Genomic DNA, 22,545 nt, shown 5'->3' on the forward strand with positions numbered 1-22,545 from the left:
CTTTCTGCTCCCCAACGAAGCCGAATGTTTTACATGAGTCAGTTCTACCTAGCAATCACACCTACAGCTGGTCTAAATTAGGGGCTGAATAGATTTACTGTGTTCTGGCACAGCAGAGGACAAGCTCAGGTTGCAGAATTTGTTGGAGAAGGCTGCGTGCAAATTGGTGAATGGGTGCCAAACGCCCATTTTGTTTGCTTCTCCTTTCCTTCATCCCTTGCTGGTCTGTACCCCAGAGCAGGACTGCTCTGTCATTTGCAGCTATGGGGTGTGAATTGTCATCCCCAGGGAACACTTTCAGAGGCAGGAGTCCTGTGGGCAATAACAGTTTCATTCAAACTGAACTATCCGAAAAGCTCTGGCTCCCTTCCTGCTCCTCTCTGCTGCCTCCAACAGAGCCTCAGATGCTCAGGGACACCCCAGGAGTGCAGCATCACCTCTGGGGATGCTCGGGCTGGGGGGGAGGACTGCGTCCCCCTCCCACTCCGCGAGCACTGGCAGTGTCACCACCTGCCAGGGAAGAGCAAGGTGAAGGAGGGGGAACGGGAACGGTTCTGTATCGCGGCTGCCAGGGTCCGGGCTGCGTCTGCGGTGCTGCTGGCCCAGCTGGGCTCTGATCCTGTGCCAGCTGGTGGCTGGATGATGATGATGACACAACAGACAGGTGTAAAATTTAACATCTCAACAACATTTCTAACACGAGAGAACTTCTTATTTTTGATAGAGAAGAAATTACTTCAGGCTTGGCTAAATGCCATTCGAGGCTACGTTAACTGCTGTCTTGCTCAGAGCCCGCTGTCTCATTGGTTGTGTAAGGCATGGACAATAGTTCATTTTCCCACTTGCAATTCAGGTATTATTTGCATCACAGTGGTTAGGGATACATCAGCAGAGGTTTCTTTTTCTAGACTATAGAAGATACCAGAATCAAGGAAGACAGATGTGTCATCAAAATCTAGTAAATGAGTAGTCTTGATCACTTATCAAACCTATTTCAATCCCAAGTAAAATCATTCAAAATCCTAAAAGAAAGAGTCCCTAAGCAGTCAAGAGAGCAGAGCCCCGCAGAGTAGGTGGCATGGGTGTTTCTGAAGAATAAATCTTAGTGGGAACATGCTGGGTACCTCGTTACCAGGCAGAGTGATAAATTAGGCAGCTCACAGAAGAGCTGCAGAAATGATGAGGGAGGTGGAGGATCCATCTAATGAGCAGAAATTAAATTATTGAAATTGGCAGGGCTTGGCTGAGTGGCAGTGAGGAGGGGAGGAGGAAATGTGCAGGGAAAGGAAAGGATGAGTAAGAAGGATGATTTACAGACTCACACAGGGCATCACTCCTGCCAGCGAAGGGCAGTGGCTGATGGGCAGGCCTGGGAAGCCGCGATGCTGGGTCCCGTCTAACCCGATGGTGGTTCGGGAGAGGTCAGCTCTGTCCCGTGGCAGCACTGAGGCTCACGCCAATGGCAGCAGACACCAGGAGGTCCCTGTGGCTGTCCCGCACCACGAGATCAGAGGCACCAGGTGCTGAGCCATGATGGGCACAAAGCTGGGGATTCACGGATTATGATGCAGAATCAGGCTCTGATACTGATACAGTTTAAACTGGCAGAATTGCTGGGTACCAGATCTTCCACAAAGCAGGGATGAGTGAGCATGGTGACAGGGTCATTGCTCCATGGCCAAAGCATCAGTGTGCGATGCCATGTCATCCTGCAAGCAATCAACAAAGAACTTGCTTTGCAAGCCCAGGTCCTCATTCTGCAGGAGCTGAGATTAGAACAGGAGATTATCTCCTGATAATGTGCAGATAGAGCCACTCACCTGCTTACAGGGAGTAGGTACATGGCAGATGGGACAGGTCCTGCAGTGCCCTATCCAAGGGAGAGCAGACCCGTCCTGCATGGGTCCCAGGGCAGCTGTGGGGAACCGAGGGCTCCGGTCCTGGGCAGGGACAGGGCTCACAGAGCAGGAGAGGTTGCTCCGGAGCACCCAGGGCTGAGCCCCTGCCCACTGCAGAGTGTCCCCCCTCGCTGGGACAGCGTTGGGCTGAGCCCATGCGGCCTCGCTGCTCGGGCCATGTCCCAGGGGTGTCAGCAGCCCCGGGCTGGACTTGTCCCCAGTGTGCTGGCTGCAGCGTTCATGTTGCTCCACCACATCTCTGCGGACAGGCTCCTCCCCAGGAGAAGGGGGCTGGCTGTCCCCATGGTGCCGCACGGACCCAGGTTTGGGCTGCTCACAGAAGTGAGGAGGAGGAGGGAGAGCCCCAGCACTGCAAGCATGGGGAGGATGACAGGGAGTAGATTCAGGTGTTCAGCAATGGAAGGAAACCTCCTGGCCTTTGGCCAGGGGAATGCAAACAAATGGACTTTAAGGGCTGGTGGGACCTTGAGGGACCATCTGGTTCATTCCTGTGCCACCTGTGGCCACCCCTTGTCTAACCTCTTCTGTCACCCATGCCAGGATGCACCTCCAGCTGAATGGCTTTCCCTCCGGCTGCACTTTCAGCATATTCACTGTATTTCTGGCACACAGGCTTTTCCAAGTCGAAGAGCCGTTCCCTTTTTCATAGCAACTGTGAACAACGCACCAGTGAAATGGGGAGAGTGATTTCTGAGCAGTTTGCCAGTATTGCTCTTCTCCTACCTTTTGTTAATTTTGAGCAAGGAAGGTGACTGTGGGTTCCTGGGCTGTGCAGTTTAGATCACAGGAGACACTACTAAAAGCCACCAGAACAAACATTCTAAACCTGAAGCTGTCTTCATGAATGGGAAAATGCTTTGACAGTGTGAAATGCTACTGAAAAACATCGTGAGTGCCTTCTTGGACTAGAGTTTAAATGTCATTGCATTTTTACTGTTTATTTTCTATTCAGTATACATTTATAAACTTCATCTGTTCCCTGAAGGCGGTAGAGCACCATGTGAATTAACCTGCCTCTTTTCAAGGTATTTCACTGCTTCTGATGGCAAGTAAATAATGAGGAGGAATTACAGGAGGTTCATCTCTGAAATTTTCTGAAAAATATATTTCTGGTGTTTGTAGAAGTCAGGAAATAAGGCGATAATCTCTGGAAGCTCACCTCTTGGCAGAAGCAATAATTGGGATAGCACCATGTAAAGATTCACATGGAAGGGACACATCCCCAGCTTACAGCCTGGCCCAGTAGGACGATTTTGTTCAAAAGACTTCACTGGTAGTGTAAAGCCTTCCGAGAGAGGCAACCTGCAACATCCCTTCACAAATTATTACAACAGGAGATGACCGTCCCTGTTGAAATACGCGCTTTTCATTTCACTCACATGTGCCCAATTCCAGCTTCCCATGAATGGGCTAAGCCTTTGTCAGATAAAGAGCTTTTCCTGTCTCAGGTCTTCCCAGACCGGAGCTTGTGAACCACAAGGTCAATGTAGAACTGGAAGGGACAGCTTGGGCCACCAAATGCCATTTCCCTGCAATCGCTGGCAACCATGTCATAAAGTCAATTTCAAACTCAGTCTTAGAACTAATTGCATGCCTTGCTCCCGGTCCTCCTCTCAGGAATCTGTTCCAGAACAACATTTCTCCCATAGTTAGAAACTATTTGGTTTTCAGCCAAAATGTATTTGTGCCGACACATTTTGTGCCTCTTTGGTTTCGTGCCAGCCCTGCCTGCTGTCTGAGGCCGTGTTCCTCCTTCCCTGCTGCTCAGCTGTGTGCTCAGGGCTCCCCAGCCCTGCTTTTGGGGGAACGTGCCCAGTGCCCCCAGACAGGCTCCTCAGCTGGAGGTTGTCCTTGGAGCCGGCTCTGCCCTTGCCCTCTCCCAGTTAATGTTCCTGAAGCAGAGGTGATGGGAATGGTGGATGTTCCCATGTCTGAATAGAGAATGAGCCTGCCCTCACCTGTCCCTGCCTTGGGGCGGAGTTCTGCTTCCCCCCCTGAGCCAGGACACCAGCCTTGGCATGGCAACAACCGGGGTGAGAGACCCTTGTGCTGCTGGGGTGCAGGAACAGCTCAGAAAGGGCTTTCCAGTCTATTATGTGGGAAAAACTGCTCAGTACGTGCAGGGAAAGGCTCCCAGCTGCCTGCCGTGACTTAACTGTCACACATCCCCATAACCAAGAGTCTGGCACAATCCTCAGCGCTGCTGTCCCTTTGGAGATGAGAGCGTCGTCACAGGCATGTCCCCCCGGTTGGGACAGCCACACAGCACACTGAATGATGGGGACTTAAACTGCATCTGAGGGGAGCCTGCTCCACAGCTGCTCACTGCAGAGTTCCTCCACATTTCTCCAAAGCAACTGGTCTTGATCCCTGCCAAAATCTGAGGCATGAACTGGCTGATCCACCAGACTGACCAACCCTGGCAATTCCCACGCAGGGCGAGCAGCACCAGTTGGCCTCGCTAGAGCGGACACCGACTGGGTGCTCGGGAGGCACTTCTACTGCTGAGGAACGGCAAGCGTGCAGGTATGCAGTGTAAATACATATGCCTTTAAAAGCACAACTGTCAAATAAAGTGTTACACTCCATCAGCTCCTATTGCATCCACCGGCTGAACACCACCAGCCGCTTGGAAAACACTCCGATCTGCTCATGGATGCGTTTGACACCCATGCAGGAGAAATACACGTCCTGTGATGAATAAAAAGTCAGAGCCCCCGCAGCAGGCATTTAAGGCTAAACCATTTGTTTTAGAGGGCTTTACATTCTGGCTGTAAAATTTCCTCTGGGCTGGAAGCTGGTGCCCAAGAAGAAATGTCTTTCCGTTATGTATGATTTGCCTGCAAATCCTATTAGTCTTCTGTGCAGCACATCACAGGAGCAGAGACTCAAGGATGTCAGGCCAGGGCATTTTGCTAAGTACTGCAGTTGAGATGTGTGCTTGCTGTAAGAAAGACCAAAGCACTGCGACTCTTCATTAAATGGTGTCTATTTTGAGGTTTCTCTTATATTTTTGGAACTGAAAACAATTTTTTTTTTTTTTTTTTTTTTTTTTTTTTTTGGTGTGATGTCTGGAAACTCGAAAGCAGGCTTGTTGATACCAGCAGACTCTTTGCAGGTTCTCCAGTTTGGAATAAAGGTATCGCCATGTATGAGGAGGATTCATCTCTCTCAAGGTAGATCTATACGTATGATAACAGTTACGTGAAAGGACATATATATGAGCTAAGCAGAGCGAACCCACTCTGCTCAGGGCTTCCTGAGAATATCCATCTGTCCCCAGTCCTGCAGCACGTGCCCCCCCACATGACCCAAACTGCGCCCACTCGGGATTTTCATGTGAGGTTCAAGTCTGATCACTGAATCTGCAGGAACCTTTCTGAAGATGCAGTGTGTCTGGGCAGGGCCAGCTGCGTCCCTGGTGGGATCCTGGCACTCAGGGACACCCCAGGCCAGCGTGGCCACCAGGCATGGGCTGTGCCAGCTCTTGGAGCCGTGGGGCGGACGCTGCGAGCGAGGGACGTGAGGCTTTGCTGCTGTCACTTCGTGTTAGTCCCTTAACAGTCACATTACCGTAATGCAGTTGAAAAGGAATCCACGAGTTACAGGAAATGATTTACAGGACACAAGACACTGCATTTCAGAGGTCTCATGTGTACCATAAAAAATATATTATGAAGGAATAATCTCTATCGGAACTAGAGCTGCACAGAGAGAACACATGTCCAGCTGAGAGCAGCATTGAGCTTTTGTTCATTATAGGAAAAGTCTGTGCTCTTCCTTTTTTTTTTTTTGATCAATATTTTTCTCACCTCTGGTTATCTAGTTAATACTGGTACTTAATTTTTTTTTCAAATGTTGCTTTTTCCATGAGACCAAGCATAGCTGACACTCCAATGGCATGCTGCTCTAAGATGTTCCCTGCTGAGCTTCACACCATAACAGCAACATTTGGAGCAATCCCTGGACTTCCCTGTGAAATCCAGGCCAGGACTCGTGGCTGGGGGGCAGGAGGGAGTTCCACCAGCTGTCCTGCGCAGCCCTTGCCCAGAGTACCTCTGCCTGATGGGACGCACAGCTCTGCCGTTTCCCACAGTGAAGGCTGGTGAGAAGGGTCACTGCCTCCAAACACTCGTCCTGCTCGCAGGCAGGATGAGGCACCCAGCACTCACGGCCACATGAGGCTGGAAACACACGCTGCGTTTTTGCAGCACGTGCTCAGAAGCCCAGCCGTGGCCCTCGTGTGCATTAACAGGCAGCTGCTCTGCAGCTTCTGCCACCCGGATCAGGTGGTGGCTTGTTGGGTGATTTACAGCATTCAGGTGGTGCTGGTGTTCTGGGGGTAGCAGTTCAGGTGCAAAAGGTTAGATTGCTGCTCCTTCACCTGCAAGGGCTTCAGCAAATGACTGTGTTCCTCGGTTGAGCTGTGTACCACAGTGAAGTCAGTGATGTTCTACTGATGGGGATCACGGTGGCCAGGATGCTAAGAACTGTGACATGCTCCAATGCCATAGGGCAACATGTGTGAGGGAGTGACTCCTGGGAGACTCCAGGGTGAGGGACGGGAGGAAGCTGAGGCACACTGAAGCATTTCTTCCCCTTGCAAAATCCTTGCTAAAACCAAAGCTGAGAACTGGAGGTAGGAAGTGCCAAAATGTGGAGCTGGGAAGAAGTGCCTGCTCTGGAAAAATGGTGAGGAGGGAGGTTCCTAGCTGCTGTCTGCTCCACCAAGGCTGGGACAGAGTTCCTGAAGAACATTGTGCCAGGGTGTCATTGGCCCTACCTACTAGTGCAGCTCCTGGCAGCTAAACTGGGAATGCTCCATGCTCTAAATGGCCCTTAGCTCTGCTGTACCTACAAAGAAGCTGCTGCCTGCCCCAGCCCACAGCTTGTCACTGCTCCCCAAGCTCCCGGGGACAGCAGGCTGCCCTGTGGAACCTGTCCACTCTGCTCCACATCCTTAGGGGACAGAGCCAGGACACCTTGTCCCTACTGTACCGGGCTGTCCCAGGGGACCTACCTGCATGTTCCTCTTTGGGGAGCTGGAGGATTTGGGCAGTACCCATGGTCTGGGGGCAGTGGGGTGAGCAGGTAACAATACCGAATGTGCTCTGTAGAAGGCAGAAGGGGGGAGCAGGCCGGGACGAGGGGTCAGGGAGCTGTTGTACGGTAATTTCTGGCGAGGGAGAGGGATTTGCAGAGGACAGCGGGCACCGCCTGCTGCCCCGGGGACCCGCGCCCCCGCTGCGGCCGTGAGCGCTGGCGGCTGGGATGGAGCAGATGAGGTTGCCGGGGCTGTCCCCAGCACACCGGGGGCCCGCAGGGCTGCCGGTAGTCGGGGCCTGCCCTGCCCAGCGCTGCCGCCGCAGGGCTCCCGGTTCGCCCCCGTGCTGCCCCTCCAGCCCGCGGTGCCGGCGCTCGGCGAGGCCCGGCGCGCTCCCGCGCTCTCGGCGGCGGCGGGGGCGGGCCCTCCCCGCGCCGGGAGCGCGCTCCCGCCTCCCACCCGGCACAAAGTTTAGCAGCAGGAACTCAGGCGGCAACAGTGCGGAGCCGGCGGCAGCGCTGAGCCCAGGCGGACCGGTGCCCGGCGGGGGCCGGCACCGACCGTGCCATGCGGGGCTCCCCCCCGGCAGCGGCGGGGCGGGGGGGCAGCGGCGCCCCATGCGGCCGGGGCGGCCGGGCGGCGGCTGACACCATGTGCGCCCGGTGCCCGGGGCGAGGAGCGGGGAGCAGCCATGGCCCCCCCCGCCCAGCCAGGGGTGCCGGGCGGGCGCGGCTCTAAGGTGCCTCCGGCGCGGAAGCTCCTCTGCATGTGCAGCCTCTCCCTCTGCCTCACCTACCTGTGCTACAGCCTCATGGGGGGCACCGGTCCGGGCGTCCTGCGCTCCCCCGCCGCCGTCCCCGGCACGGCAGCCCCGGGGGCCCCGCGCTCCCCCGCCGCCGTCCCCGGCACGGCGGTCCCCGGGGCCCCGCGCTCCCCCTCCAGCCCGCCGGGCAGCTCCGTTACCCCGGCCCCATCCGCGGCTCCGACGCGGGCCGCCAACGGCAGCCGGGAAGGAGCGGCGGGCGCTTGGCTGCGGACGCCGCTGGCCCCCGGGGAGGTGATCACGGCGCAGAGCGGAGCGTTCGAGAGGGACCCGCAGGAGTCGAGCACCACGGACGAGGAGCTGAGCCGGGCCGGCAGCCCGGGGAGCCGGGGCGGCGGCAGCACCACGCCGGACTACGGGGAGAAGCGGCTGCCGCAAGCCCTCATCATCGGGGTGAAGAAGGGGGGGACGCGAGCACTGCTGGAGGCCATCCGGGCGCACCCCGACGTGCGCGCCGTAGGCACCGAGCCCCACTTCTTTGACAGGAACTACGAGAAGGGGCTGGAGTGGTACAGGTGAGGGCGCGAGGCTCCGGGCGCCACCCGCGATGGGGCGATGTGTGTCCGTGTGTGCCGGGCGGGGTCCCGGGGGGCAGTGGGGGGTGTCCCCGCTCGGCCCCGGCAGCTCGCTGGGCGGTGGGAGCTACGGCCAGTGATGGGGGGCTGGGGGGGCCGCGGCGGGTCGGACACGAGGACCGAACCGTGCTCGGGGGCAGGCCGGCAGGTGCGGGGTGCCGCCTGATAACCTGCGGTAGCTTCAAATGCGGGGTTCTGATGGGAAGGCGGAAAATGAGTGAAAACATCCCTTTTCTGTAACTCCGTGCACAGAGTGCTTGAGCAGACTATAGCAGTTCGGCTTCACTTGGTGTAAAACACGTCTGAATAGGTCGGTAACTAATAATTGCAGAAATAAAGAAGATTGCAAGTTGTTGCAGGTGATGCTAGGAGCTGTGAGGTGAGGAAGGATGCCGGCTTTCATACAGGCTGCATGGTTCAGCACAGATAGGATTTACTCTTTATTCAACAAGTTCTATGTCAGAAAGTTGGGTTTTTTTTTCCACCGACAAGATCTAATTCTATTCGTGAAGATGTCTCCAAATGTTATTGCCTGGCATATTGTAACATTCTAAGGGAATCTTATGCTAAAAGTTCTGATTATTAGAAAATACTGGACTGCAGTAATGAAGTGTTTAGTGCCTTGGCAGGTTTAGCAAATCAGTGAATTGTGATGGCTCCGGGTTTTTTTTCCTTTGTCTTTAAAAATCTGGAAACTAAAAATAATGCAGTACATCAATAGAACTTGCAAATTACTCGTAGTTCTGTAGTTTACGGTTAAACACAACCCATACTATTTTCTTTATAAGGAATAGCCTGTAACTAAGCTGATAAAGTTGTGTTGTTGGGGTTTTTTTGCTAATGTGGTAGTTGTTAACTGCTCTGAAAATTAATGAAAAAAACAGAGGCAGCAAGTTAGTTACAGCTTGGATTATCTGGTCAGTTTTTATTAAAATAGGTACACAGCCTTCCTGTCAATCGCATTTAAATAAGAGGAACTCCAGGAAACTTTCTGTGGCAATTGTGGAAGCAAAGTCTTCATAGCACTTATTTGGTGTACCATCCACTCGGCTTTGTGGAAATGCTGAGGGATTTTCTTGAGGGACTTCAATAAAGTGGAGATCAGCACTGAGAAAGTGCATTTGTCTCAGAGTGTTTTTGGTGTGCTGTACCAACGTGGGGAAGGAATAAAGGATTGACTGCAGTTGTTGTGTTTGTATATATTATTTCAGACACAGTCTCTTATTTTACTGAATTTTCCTGCAAGAAAGGCTTGCCTTGAAAATAAGTTTAGAAACTTGCTGGAAAAGGGCAGAAAGCAGCATGTAAAAAGGTTTGGTTTTATTCAAAACAGGCAGAAGAAGATCAAGCACTGAATATGGCAAGCAGGGGCTTTTTCATCTTTAAAGTCAAGCTACAAGAAAAGGGCTAGAGAGTGGGTGTAACTCCTCTGGTGTAGTGAAAGGCACACACAGGTTTTCATTTGCAGCATGCATTTTGAAATTGTTCCCCCCCGCAGTAGCTCTGGGGTTTGTGTAGCCAATTTCCAGCCCTGGAGCTGTGTGGGAGAGGTGGGAGAAGGAAAGGGGGTCAGAGCTTATTTGTGAGGGTCCCGCAGGGCAGCCTGGGGGATGGATGCTGGTCATGAGATAAATAAATGACACTGCTGCTTAACTGCCTTTGTGGCCCTGATGATTTGCCCTGATTGTTTAACCTAAAGCCACTTTCACACCTGCCCAACCCCAACGGCTTGCTGCTCCTGCCTACTGGTTGGGCCTGGCCGCTGGGACAGGTTCTGCTCTGGGTTCCCGGTGCTGTGCTGGACCCACCGCTGTCCCAGCCCAGGGGCTGGTGCTGTACAAACACTGAACAGAACCAGGGAAAGCGCCACCCACACCAGCAGCTGTTTCTTCCTGCCCCTCTCTGAGCTGATCTGATTGAGTGCACCGGGAGGTGACTGCCTGCAGCTGTGGCCCAGGTACAGTAATTGGAGATTTTTCCTACCCACACAAATGTCAATTTTCTTTAAGCAAAGAAGTAACTATTAAAGTGTTTATACCAGCATATCTTTACAGTGACTTCTATCACTTGTTTATATTTTGCATATAACACTTCTTTTTATGCATGATAAACTGTTAGTTTTTAATACTGTCAAGTTTTTTCTCATGTAGTGAAATAAGGCAACGTCAGACCCTCAGGATTCCTTGCTTTGTCGTTCAATACTGACAGCATCTTCTAGTCCAGCAGCGTTGTAGGGAAGAGCAACAGTTTCCCCACCTTAGTTTTTCTACCTGTGAAATGGAGACAGTACCTAAATGCTGCCATTTCTTCTGTGTGTGTCCCATGCTGTGCTGTGCACGTCTTTGCTACCCTGAGGTCAGACACCTCTCCCGCTGCCCGGGATGTTCATCGGGGCTGAAGGTTCTGCAAACAGCTTTTGCCGCGGGCTGGAGCCATGTGGCAAGCCTGTTCCACCAGCGCTGCCGGCCATGCTGGCCCGGTAACCTTTAGGGAAAGCTGTGCTGTCCGCGGTTGCTTTAGCTGTGCACTCAAAGTTTAAGTAGAAATTACTGAGCTGAGGTCTTCCTACACGTGTACAGATGTGAACTGGCTCGAAGGCTTGTTCCAGTTGGTTGGTGTTATGCTGACAGAATTGTTTGTGTAATTGTAATTTGTGATTCCGTATGTCCTAATGTCCTGCTGTCTGAAGGACAAGTTCAATGATGCAGCTTTCCTTGAACTGCACGTAATACCCCATGTACATTGACTTTTGTTGATAAATTCCCTAGCTTGTGTTTTGTTTTTGTTTTGTTTTTTTTTCTTAATGCAGAATGTCACTTGGTTACTGTTAAACAGTGTGTTAAAGGCTGAGGGGGATGTGACTTTTAACCTTTCCTTCAGTTAACAGTGAGGCAATACTTCTCTCTGGTGTATGTGTTGCTTGTGTATCTTTGTGTCTCTGTTAAGTCCGGGACACTGATACCCGGCAGTAAATATTACCTTTGGTGATGAACTTTGCTGACTTCATCCCTTACAATATGCCAGCACTTAGTCCCACTGTGGCTGAAGGTTGCAGATACCTGCCTTCCCTTTGCAAGTCACTGGCTGCTTTCTTTCACCTGCTTGTTCCTCCTAAACCACAGGGTACACCCTTGTTACCGGTAGGAACTGCTGCTGGTTTTTAGCGAGCACTGAGTGTCCTTCTGCTCCCTCGCACGCCCGGGGCAGCTCTCGCTGCCCAGGCACAGGGTGAGCCCCCAGACCCGTGGCCGGGCTGGACCGGAGGCGTTTGCGCGGGCGACGAGCTCCGCAGCGCTCGCGCCTCAGCGGGCATGGCCCATGCCGGGAGCTCTGCCCCGAGCTACCCTGCGGTTGGAAACAAACTGTGAGAGCTGTTCTGAGAGTGCAGCGAGGACAGCAGAACATGGAGAGACTTTGGAGGCCCCTGAGCATCGAAGGAATTCAGCTGACACCCACAAATGCTTGTTACCAGTGCAAAACTGGTGACTGGTCGGGAGGTGTTGGAGGAGAATCACTTTTGGGTGGTTTGTGAAGGGAGCGGGGGCTCACAGCACTGGAACAACGGTGCTTTAGGTGGGTCCTTCTGCTTGTGTGAATGCCCAGCACAATAGACCTCAGCACTTTGACTTTCTGTAGCTCCCTGAGCTGAGTGGAACAGCACAGGGCTCCCAGCCGCCGCCAGCTCAGTGCGGTGAGCTGCTTTGGCTTTGTCCGTTCGTGCTTTCAAGGCTCTTTCAACATCCTATGTCTAGCAGAAAAGTGAGGATTCATAACAGTATCTCGAAAAGACATTTGCAGTTTTAAGAAAAATATGTTCTTCACAATGCAAAGAGGGTATCTGATAGTGGTGTCTTTACTTGGAGTTTTAAAGTTCACTGATTTGAAGATTACTCCATGGTTAAATTCTATGTGTACGTGCACACTGCTTTACTCCTTGCCTCCCTCTCGGCGGAGCATTCACAGAGAAGCTGCAGCAGCGTGTCTGTCATCAGACCCCGCTCTGCCCTGGCCCCACACGTTGAGCACTCACACGGGCGCAGCTCTGTGCGTGGAGCCGTCCTGGTGCAGCTGCTGCAGGAGCAAGCACCATGAGAGGCAATGAAATGGTTTGCATTGACTAATGCCATTTTCACTGCCCGTCTGGGTTTTTTGGAGCATTCTCCCTAACAGCCAGGCCTGTGTGTTATTCTGTGAGCTGCTGCCCTCATACAAATAATGAATAATACCATGACAGGGAGCTCTTCTCGCAGTAATAAACACGTGCTCTCGAGCCGGTGGTTCCAGGGAGCAGCTGGCTGTGGCTACGGAGCCAGCGCCTCCCAGTCATGTCCCTGGATGCCCGACTGGTCTGTTCTGGGGAAGCAGCTGTCATGTGCTGTTGTTGCTGTGATGGGCTCTGTTCCCCCAGCACCACTCACCGTCCCACCCCCATGCCGTGCTGGGGGTGGCAGGGCTGTCACCAGGATTGTCCCATTGCCACGGCCCAGCTCCTGCGGCTGCCGGTGGAACCAGTGCCGGTCGTGTCTGGGGATGTGCATTGAGCCCCCCCTGCAGCTTCCCTTAACAGCTGTTGGACAGCAATATCTTGGGGCCATTGCAGCCTTGGTCCCACACAGTGTGACCCTCACTGTGAGATGTAATTGCATTGCGGGTAATGCTTGTGCCCCTCCCGTCAGCTCCGGATACTCAGAAAATCAAGCCAGTTCCATCAGCGCTGTGAGGCTGTGCTGATGGGCACGGCAGGAACACCTACAGCGGATGGATAGATCAGGGTTTGCTGCTAATGACGGGCACTGCTGCAGATGCCTGGTAGCTGCTGTATTTCTCTGCAAAAGGCCTTCCCAGTGTACTGTGCCCTCTGCACTTCTGGTAACTTAGGGAAAGGGTATTGATTTTTTTTTTTCTGGGACCTGCTGTGAGTTGGCTTTTGCTGAAATGTAGTGACTCAGCTGCCCTCCCTCTGTGGATCTGATGCATTGGGATTAATCTGGGTTGAAGACTGTACAAGTATTTCCATGTAACATAGCTCTTAAAATACCTTGTCCGCTTCACCTTTCCTAAACCTGGGTTAGATCCTACAGGTGCACTGTTTTTTCTAGCCCAGTTCTTCCATGCAGAGCCGGCACACGCGTGCAGCACCGACTCCCACTGATGCCATGGTCTGGCTCTCGGTGAAGCCGGCGGAGGGTCTGGGCTGAGTAGGGGCCAGGCTCTGTACTGGTCAGTCCCTGAGTTTCACCCATGTGGGGCTGGAGAGGGGCCACTGCAGCATCACACATGGATTTTCTTCTGTAGCCAGAGCTGCTGGAGTGAATGCACTGTTGCAGAGCTGGGGCTCTCCTGGGCTCTGCCCTCGCTGGCAGCATCTTCTCTGGGCCTTTCTGCACAGTTTCAGCTCAAGGGGTGGGATGCAGGCATGAGTCAGGGCTCTTGGCAGCATTTTATCACCTGATGATGGCTATCCACAGGCTACTCCGTTGTAGCCATGGGAATGGCAGCTGCTTTCGCGCCCGCAGCCCCGCCATGCTGCGCTCGCTCTTCCTGCAAACCGAGTGAGAGACGCGTGGGGCAGCGCAGCGGGGAGAGCTGCGGGGCGCCCGCGGGGCTGCTGCTGCCTCTGGGTAAAATGGGTTTGTTTGCAGGCGATGGGGGACACCTAGTGCAGGGGGGCTGTGCACTGACCCCTCGGCAGCCCCCATGCCTGGCCCAGCTCAGCCCTGGCAGGGCCACGGCTGCACCGCCGGCTCGGCAGCGCGAGGCGGGGAGCACCAGCACCATGTCCCAGCAGCGGCACTGGGGCTGGTTGTGAACCCCGGGCTCAGAAGACCAGCCCAGCAAGGCAGAGATGGCTCTTCCAATAACCCTTGGGGCATTTAGGGAACTGTCATATGTTACCAGGCCTGAAATAATCTGATGTTGCCCTGTATTTTCTGAAACGCTCTTTCTCTAGGATTTTGCTTAATAATCCACTAAGTAAACACTACAGTGCTTTGCTGCTAATGGTTTTAGTGTTACTGGTAGTGTCAAAGTTTGTGAGCTTCGCTCTGTGTGTGAATGCAGTATCGCTCGAGCATGTACGTGGTACAAAAAATACAAAAATAGGCCTGGGGAAAAACAGCCCCTTTGGAAAAGAGAAAGGCGAAGAGTCAGTTGGCTGCGTTCACGGGTTTAAATGATGAGCCTGACCCCTGCTCGGTTTCTGATTTAGTGAGGCTCGTTCTGCTCTGCGCGAAGCCCAGACCAGCAAAGAAGGAACAACAGGTTCTCGGAGAAAGTTACAGACAAAGGCTTTTGATTTTCAAAGTGAAAATGCCAGCACAAATTGGTGACACCTTGTATCAAGAGAGGTCGGAGTCTTTTGCTTTTCATGGATTTCTCTTACCTCTTGTTGTCATGGGGACTTCTTTTCCCTGAGTCATTATATCATCCACTTCAGCAGAAATTTTATTGCTTTGGGGGCTGGAGAGGCTCATGTGGGACATTTCTCATTGCTGTGGTGTAATACACAGAGGTAATTTCTTTCAAATGATTTTTGCTTGAAGTGGTTTCAATGAATTGAGAGGGTACGAGTATGAATGAATGGCTGAAATGTTCGTACTGAGTTCAGGTGAGGAACATGCACTATCAAACTTTCCAGAGCATTAAGTGTGGATATTATAATTTCACTGTGGTATGTATGTAGGCAGCAGTCCATTTTATCCTTTTATTTAGGATTCAAAGTGGTTTAAATTGGTTTTCCCTCCCTTTTAAAAAATTTAAAAGAAAACCCTAGATTACAAGAATCTTTTCAGTCATGGTGAGAAATTCCCGTTTAGATGGAAGGCTGGGCCAGCCCTAGCAAAGCCTGGCTTTGCTCCTGGGGCCTGGGCAGGATTGGTCCTGGTGCTGGGAGCAGCTCAGCCCCGCGCCAGCCCCACCAGAGCTGCTGCCCCGACCGCGGCACTAACCGGTGCGTGGCGCCGCTTTCTGCTGCCGCGGTGGCGGGGACGCCGGCGCGTGTCCCCGAGTGTCCCGGCGGTGGCACCGCCTGCCTGCGCGGTCCCTGCCCGCCCGCCTGGTCTTTGCTCAGGCGGCTGCTGCTTTCCCAGCTGAAGGAGAGTATTTAAAAGCCAACTGTTTGAAGACTGTGAAAAGGATTCATATTCACGGGAAAAAAAGAACAAGAAAAAACCCCACAACACTAAAAAATCCTGTCTGACCTGTTTTTTTTTTTTCAAATCTCCCATTTCCATCCCCAGAGTCAACACACCAATTTAGTAAATGTTGCAAGGCGCACTATTTTCCCTCTTGTCATATTATACATCCAAGCATCAAGGATGGATCATAAACTTGCTCTTTATGGCTTTAACATTTCAATTGCTAGTCACATTTTATGTAAATGAAGGTATTTACCTTGACAAGCTCTCCTGTGAAGTACAGTACTTCTTTAAGGAATTTATTTGGCAATATAAACAGGCCAAACGCTGAGGGTGGATGCAAAATTCGCAATTGATTTTACAGCTAAGTAATGTAGGATCCTCCCAAAATATACCCGTGGCTGTCTGCTCCAATCTTGTCAGTGCCTCGGAGAAACTGAGGCGGGGGAAGAGGAAATAGCAAAGGGACATCAGTAATAGCCACGGACCTACTAAACAGAAGTGGCTTTGGATAAAAATAACTCCATCTGCCAGACTTTATTTTGTATTATGGAGATTGCTGTAACACATTTCAAGCCAAAACCCGATTTCCGTTCCCTCCAGAGCCAGGCTGGACTGGACTTGCCCTCCTCCTTTATTAGTGGGTAGTCATTTTGGATCTGAGCAGAGCAAAGTGGTTCTGGTAGCCCAAATTTGCAGCCCTCCTTTATTTTAGAGCATATTTCCCTTCATCTTGCATTGAGATGGGTACAGTAATATAATATACTTTCTATTAGTGCTCATCCACATCTGCAAATAACTTTATTCCAGCCTCAGCTCTGCCCTTTCAGTATTTGTTCTTGATGGCCATTCATATAATTAAGCTGAGCAGCGAGGACGCCTGTGGAAAGCCAACGTCAGCGTCGGAGGCCGCGTTAAATTCGCATTTGGATTCAGCAGCTGACGGTGTGAGCTGCCCTCCCCCAGCCAAGGAAAAGACAAATCCACCCGCTTTGTTAACGCCAGCAACAAGGAGGCAGCAGCTCCTGTGGGTGCCCCCATGCCCGGGGGGGCTCAGCTGCCACCCTGTGTCCAGGACCCATATCTGAGCCCCCAAATGTGTTGGGGGAGTCACCCCCTGCCTCACTTCTGAGTGGAAGGGACTGCATCACTTGGGTGGGTTATTAATTGGGAATTACTCAGTTCCAGTGCTGCCCAACCCTTTTCCATGCGAAGCGCTGACTCAGGAGGTGCCAATGTCCGGCCATGGATCCTGACGTTGTTGCTGTTGGAGGTCGTTAATTGGCCTTTGGTTCATCCCCGTTCGGTCTGTCCCCTGGGGAGCACCAGCATTGATCCCACTGCCGCTTGCCTGCACTGTCAGCACTCACACCTCCAAGCTCATTTCTCGGCTATTTATTTGAACTGTGTGAATTCCAAATCGCCAACCTCTGCTCCATGGCATGAGGGCCCTGCAGAGCCAGGGCAATGGCCGGGGACAGAGCTGCCCCACGAAAGGCTCTGCCTGTTTTACCAGAGTTGTTAAAATGTACAGAAAGGCAAACTGGTGCAGTCAACAGCCTGCAGGACCTCGAGAGGCTCCGGGGGAGCTGGTGGGTGATGGGGAAGGTGCTGGAGCTGGTGTGAGCTGGTGCTGAGCTCTGCATGGGCAGGAGGGATCAAACCCAGCAGTGGATGGGGGGCTCTGGGCAGCATTCTTGCTTGCCAGCCTTCCTTAGTAGCTACCAAGGTCAATTCGATGTCTGGCCAAAGGAGAGCAGTCCAAGGTCACCAGGCAGCTGCTGCCATGGCTGTTGTGTCCATGTGTCCCCCGGGAGCTGGACCTGATGGGGCAAGTACTCAGCGGGGCCAGGAGCCAGCACAGCCTGTGAGCCCCCATGGTCTGGCGTGGGCAGACCGCCCCCAGGGGGGCTGCACAGTCCAACCCTAACTGGGGCTCCGGTCCCCTCCTGCTGCCGCACGTGGGGATGCTCTTCACACCACGGGATCTGCTGCACGCCGGGGCCAGGAACGGCAAAGGTTCCTTACTCAGCTCAAAATCCTCTAGAAACCCCTGAAGAAAATCAAAGCACTGTGGAAAAATGCCTCAGGCAATAACTTCATCGGTAAACTAACGCATCTCGCTTCAAATTTCTAAGACCCAGCAAATCGTAATGCAATTTCCTATGCTAAAAAGGTTTATCTCTATCTAAATATTATTCTGCATCATTACTCATTGTGGGGAAGCTATTGCTCTCCTAGGTTAACTGATTGAACTTTGGAAATAAAGCTGCAAGCTTATCATACAGACGGGAGCTTGACTTTTATTGCTCCTAAATTGTAGTGATATTGTTAGATGTGAGTAAATGTATACTGTATTAGAAAATATTAAAGTTTTATACTACTTCAGAATTAAAAAGATTAAAAGAGGCATTTATGCAGTCTAGCCCGCCATGAAATTGGAGTCTATTTGGTATGTAAAAAGTGTAATACAAATAGCCTGACAATTAATGACAAAGGAAGAGCCAGGATGGATTTAAGGCTCAAACTACCCTGGATTTCTCAAGGCTGGAGTGGCAGAAGGGGAAATTTGTTATTAGATCACTACAGGCTTTTCTGCCAGAGCCACTGCTGGTAAAGTTACATCTAGGTGGTTTATTATTACCCTGTTCCCACACTCTTGTCTTGGGACCTGGTTGTCTCTGTGGGAAACCGACCGTGTCTCTACCACAGCTATTTCATTTGGGAAACCTGAACAGAAATTCTTGAGCCATTTTTTGCAGTAGGCAATGGTGAGAAAGTGCTTTCCAGTTGTCTCAGTGTTTAAGGAGCTCATGTATCGTGGTTTCAGTTCAGAGCTGCTGACCGTAGTTGGGGTGATGTCTCCAGAGCGGGGGTCCCGTTGTCCCCGCGGGAACTGCCGGGAGCAGCCTGGGTGCTCTGCAGCCCCATGGGACTTGGTTTGTTCTGGGGGGACAGTAGTTGAGCTACGAGAGGCTGTTTGCTGTGCCTTTGGGGTGCAGGGGCAGGGGCTGCATCTGCGGTGGTGCCAAATGGATGTTGGGTGGCCCCTTGGAGCGTAACCTGCATTTCTAATCCAGTTTTTGTCCCTGAGCACCCTGTTGCACTTTAGGTAACAATCGTTTTGTATATTGGTGTCTCTGTAGTTAAAGTAGTTAAGTAGCACAATGTGTAGCTCCTTCTTCATTAATGGGATTTATATCCTTGGTGTTTCTTGCTGGCTTAGTGTTGTAATGAAGAGCGTGGACGCTGCCTTAATTAAAATGCAGCCCCCTGCATTCATATATATGTTGCTACTGAAAATTAAGGCTCACTGAAAACGGTACGTTTAAAAGCTTATGGCAGGTTTAACTGTCAGTGTGTGAAATGGGAAGCAATTTGGGGTGAAGTGTCCTGGCTCTGCAGCCCAGGATGGAGCATTGCAGCCACTGGGCCCCTGCCTGTGCCCTGCCTGTGCATGGCCTGTCCCCTGCCTGTCCCCAGCAGGTAGCAGGGCTGTCTGGGTGCCTGCTGCCCCGAGCAGGGCACTGCAGGGCTGGTGCAGCTCCCGGGTGCTGCTGCCTGTTGCAGGCAGGATGCAGGCAGCGCCCCGTGCTCGGCCGCGGGTGGGAATCGCGCCGGCCGCCGTGTTCGCTCCCAGGCTGCTCTGTTTGATCAGGGAGGTGCAAAGCAGCTTAATGAGCCAGAGAATCTGTTCCATAATATTACTTTTTAAAAGTATATTGTAAATGCAAGCATTCCCAACTCCCTCTCTCCGAGCACCGTGCATGCATCGCCATTGGCAGTATTATCAGTTATGAAGATATTTTGCATTCAAGGGTTTGCAGTTTCCAGGCCCATGAATATTCAGGCACCAGTTCGCCCTTTCTTTCTGTGCACTGCACCTATCCTTTCCTTTCCTTCGCTCCTTTTTTTTTCCAGCAATTCAATTAGTTCTATTTGCTGCTTTAGCAATAAAACAATTCCCTCTGTGGCATTAAAATGAGTTTCTTTTATTATTTCATTTGGCTTCTTGTTATAAGTTGAAGGCAAGGGAGGGGGCTCCGTTATTGTGTGCCCCGCGTGCAGGGGCGGCTGCCAGGGCGAGGAGGACGCTGCATGTTCTTGGGGCAGCATGAAGAATTAATGAAGGGCACTTGCTGGCGCAGAGGCGCAGGATCCTCCCTGGCAGAGCTGCTCTCACAGTCACGGGGAAGATTTGTCCGATCACAGAGACTTTGAATAGGACTTTGTCACGGGAGTCGCTGAGCCAGGCGCAAACGCACCAGGCTGCTGGACACGTTCAAGGAGCTGCGTCTGGTGGTTCCCCAGCACACAGAGCCTGTGCATGAGCTGCCGGTAATGAAATGCAGAGACTGAGCCTGTATTTGTTTTAGCTAAGGCACAAGTTAATCTGGGCTGAAACATCAATTTAAACCCAGCAGATGAGTTCATGGAAGCGGCGTGGGCAGCGGCCAGTGCGTGGTGTTGGGGCCAGAGCTGGTCAAGGGTCCCGGTCCCATTTTCTGCCAAAGCAGAGCCCAGCGTGGTGTAAGGAAAACATAGGCGTCGTGAGAATCAGAGTAACAGTACTTTTGTGGGCAGGGTATACAAATAATTACATGTAATGCCAGAAATCTCTCAGCAATCTGCTCTTGGAGTGCCCTTTCGGGGGGCTGGGATGGCGTCAGGTAGCCGTGTAGTGCTAACAGCCCCATAAATCATTCTCGTTTCACACTGTGCTAAACACAAATCATATTAGTTACAACACTGAAGAGCATCTAAGTCGAGAAAAGAGAAAGGCAAGGTAGAAAGAGGAAACTAGATTCAAATCTAATTGCTTTTCCACATGTGTTTCGCTGTGTGGCTGGGATGCAATGGCACGAGCAGGAGGTGGGAGCCGGGGGGCCGAGAACCCGCACGGTGGGAAGGGTGATGAGAGGAGACCTGGCTTTGTGTAGTCAATTCTTTGTTATCGTTGTGCTTTGTGGTTTTTTTGTGATTTTTTTTTTTTTTAATTACTTTTTCTTCTCTTTCTGTGACTAGGGGAGGTTAAAACAGTTGCACTGGTTCCAATTGTTTTTTTTTTTCTTTCACTATGAGATTAAATCTAGAACCAAATGAGATTTCCAGGCTGGCAGAGCAGCTCCAGCCCCCACTCGTCTGACAAGCCCCAGGTTTCTGTAGAACGAGGTTGGTGCTTTTCCTCTCCCCGTGAAAGGCCCCAACCCCTGTACAGGGGGTGAACGTGCTGCTACCCCCAGGGGACCACGGGGATGGGACGGGGCCGTGTGGGTCCTGGGCAGGTCCTGGGCACCTCTTGCCCACAGGATCCATCCTTAGCAGCGGGTTTCAGTGCACAAAGTACAGGAGCTTACAAAGGAACTACGTCTGTTTGGGATGGAGAACCATTTTAAAAGGAAGAAAAATTAGAGTGTACAGCAGGGTGAGCAGGACTGCAAAGTTAAGTAATTAATCACACTGGCTGTAACTTGGAAAGGAAATAAACGTGATAAAAGGATTTGTCTGAGTAGATTACAGGCAAATTAGAAAAAAAAAAGGAGGGGTCATTACGGACTTGGGAATTGTGCTCTTCAGAAATCTTCAATCATCCTCACAATCAATTCTGCATTTCCTTAATAGCAGTGTGAAACACGGCTGGCTCTGCATTGTCTTAGATTAACCACTAACTGCAAACCATACATTAAATGAAGTATTGAATATTTGTCTCTCAACAATACACTTGGAAATTGTTTATTTCCCTACTAGGCCTTCTGCGATGCATTTAGGTACTGTAACCCAAACTGTAAAATACTGACTGGCAATATCTGCGCTGGATCCACTGCCAGCGCCCGCCCTGGCGGCGGCTGCACCGAGGACCCACAATTACAGGAGTTTTTTTCTCATAAACTGATTGTTTGTTTCTGGAGACAATTACCATGACTTTATTATACAACGTATGTTTCCCTGCAACAAACAATCTGTTTTATGGGTTTTGTTAGTAAAATACCAAGTCGCTATGCTCACTAATATGATTCAATTGTATTGTGTTATCTGACCTTTAAGGAACTTGCAATCTATAATAACATGGTTCTACAGCAGATCCACTAGTAAAAAGCCTTGGCTTCTGGGAAATTCAGTCTGCAAATAAGTGGAGCGCGGTCTGAACGGAATAACAAGGCGCTGTAACCCCTGGGCTGCCGGGCTGCCTGGGGCGGTGCTGCAGGGCTGGATGGGCAGCGCCGCTCTGCGCGTCCCCCCACGCGCCCAGAGCTGCTGCCTTGCGACCCCGTCCCCAGCGCGGTGGGGACACGGGGGGACCCGCTCTCAGCCATCGCAGCCGCGGTGGGTTGGCCGTCCTGAAGGGGCAGCTCTGGTGCGGAGCCCCTTCCTGGCGCCTTTGCCTGCCGTGCCCAGCGCTTGGCAGCAGAGCGGCACAGGCTGTGCTGCGTTTGGGTACAGTGGCACGGAAATGATTAACGCTGGTATCATTCCTGCCTGCCCACCCGCTCCCGTCTGTTTGCTTCGGGCGCCCGGAGGCACCGGCGAGCTCCGCTGCGGCCGGGGGAGCCTGCGTACGGCCCTCGCCCCGCCAGCAGCGCGGGGTCCCGGCACTGCCAGTGCCAGCTCCCGGCTGCCCCAGGAAGCGCGGGGTTGCTGTCCTGATGGGCACAGCCCGGTCGCTGGCCCCTCGCTCCCCTCCTCATCTGCCAGGCCAGCTGACCCCACAGCACTGTGGGAGCTCAGCAGCCACGTCACCAGCGCACACATCATCCCTTTGGCCAGGGTGTTCTTCGTCACCTGGAATTTATCCACAAGGTGCTTAGAAGAGCTCTGCGGGTCTCGGCCAAGGCTGAGAGACCCCGGGCTAGTAGGTGAAAGACGGGCTTTGCCACCCACCAGCTCATGCTGCTGGTCCCTCCCTGCGTTACTCTCCGTGTGACCAGGGGACCCGAGGCCCATGCAGGACACAGCGCTGCTGGGGGCCCTGGGGACCTTGGGGTGACAGGGTGTTTGAGGGTCCCGGCAGCACCGTGTCTGTGCCCAGCAGACACCACAGGATCTCCAG

At 52.4% G+C, this 22,545-nt stretch overlaps 1 protein-coding gene across 1 annotated transcript in view; it reads left to right on the plus strand.

Moving 5' to 3' along the window:
* Positions 1 to 7,454: 7,454 nt before the first annotated feature.
* HS3ST4 (heparan sulfate-glucosamine 3-sulfotransferase 4) overlaps positions 7,455 to 22,545 on the plus strand; it is a 50,440-nt gene continuing 35,349 nt past the window's right edge. Inside the window, exon 1 of the mRNA XM_082064254.1 lies at positions 7,455 to 8,301. Coding sequence (XP_081920380.1) covers positions 7,655 to 8,301 — 647 coding nt within the window. The 5' untranslated portion in view covers positions 7,455 to 7,654. The remainder of the gene's footprint in view (positions 8,302 to 22,545) is intronic.

Source organism: Streptopelia decaocto (genome assembly GCF_964273445.1).
Source record: "Streptopelia decaocto genome assembly, chromosome: 13".
NCBI classification, from domain to species: domain Eukaryota; kingdom Metazoa; phylum Chordata; class Aves; order Columbiformes; family Columbidae; genus Streptopelia; species Streptopelia decaocto.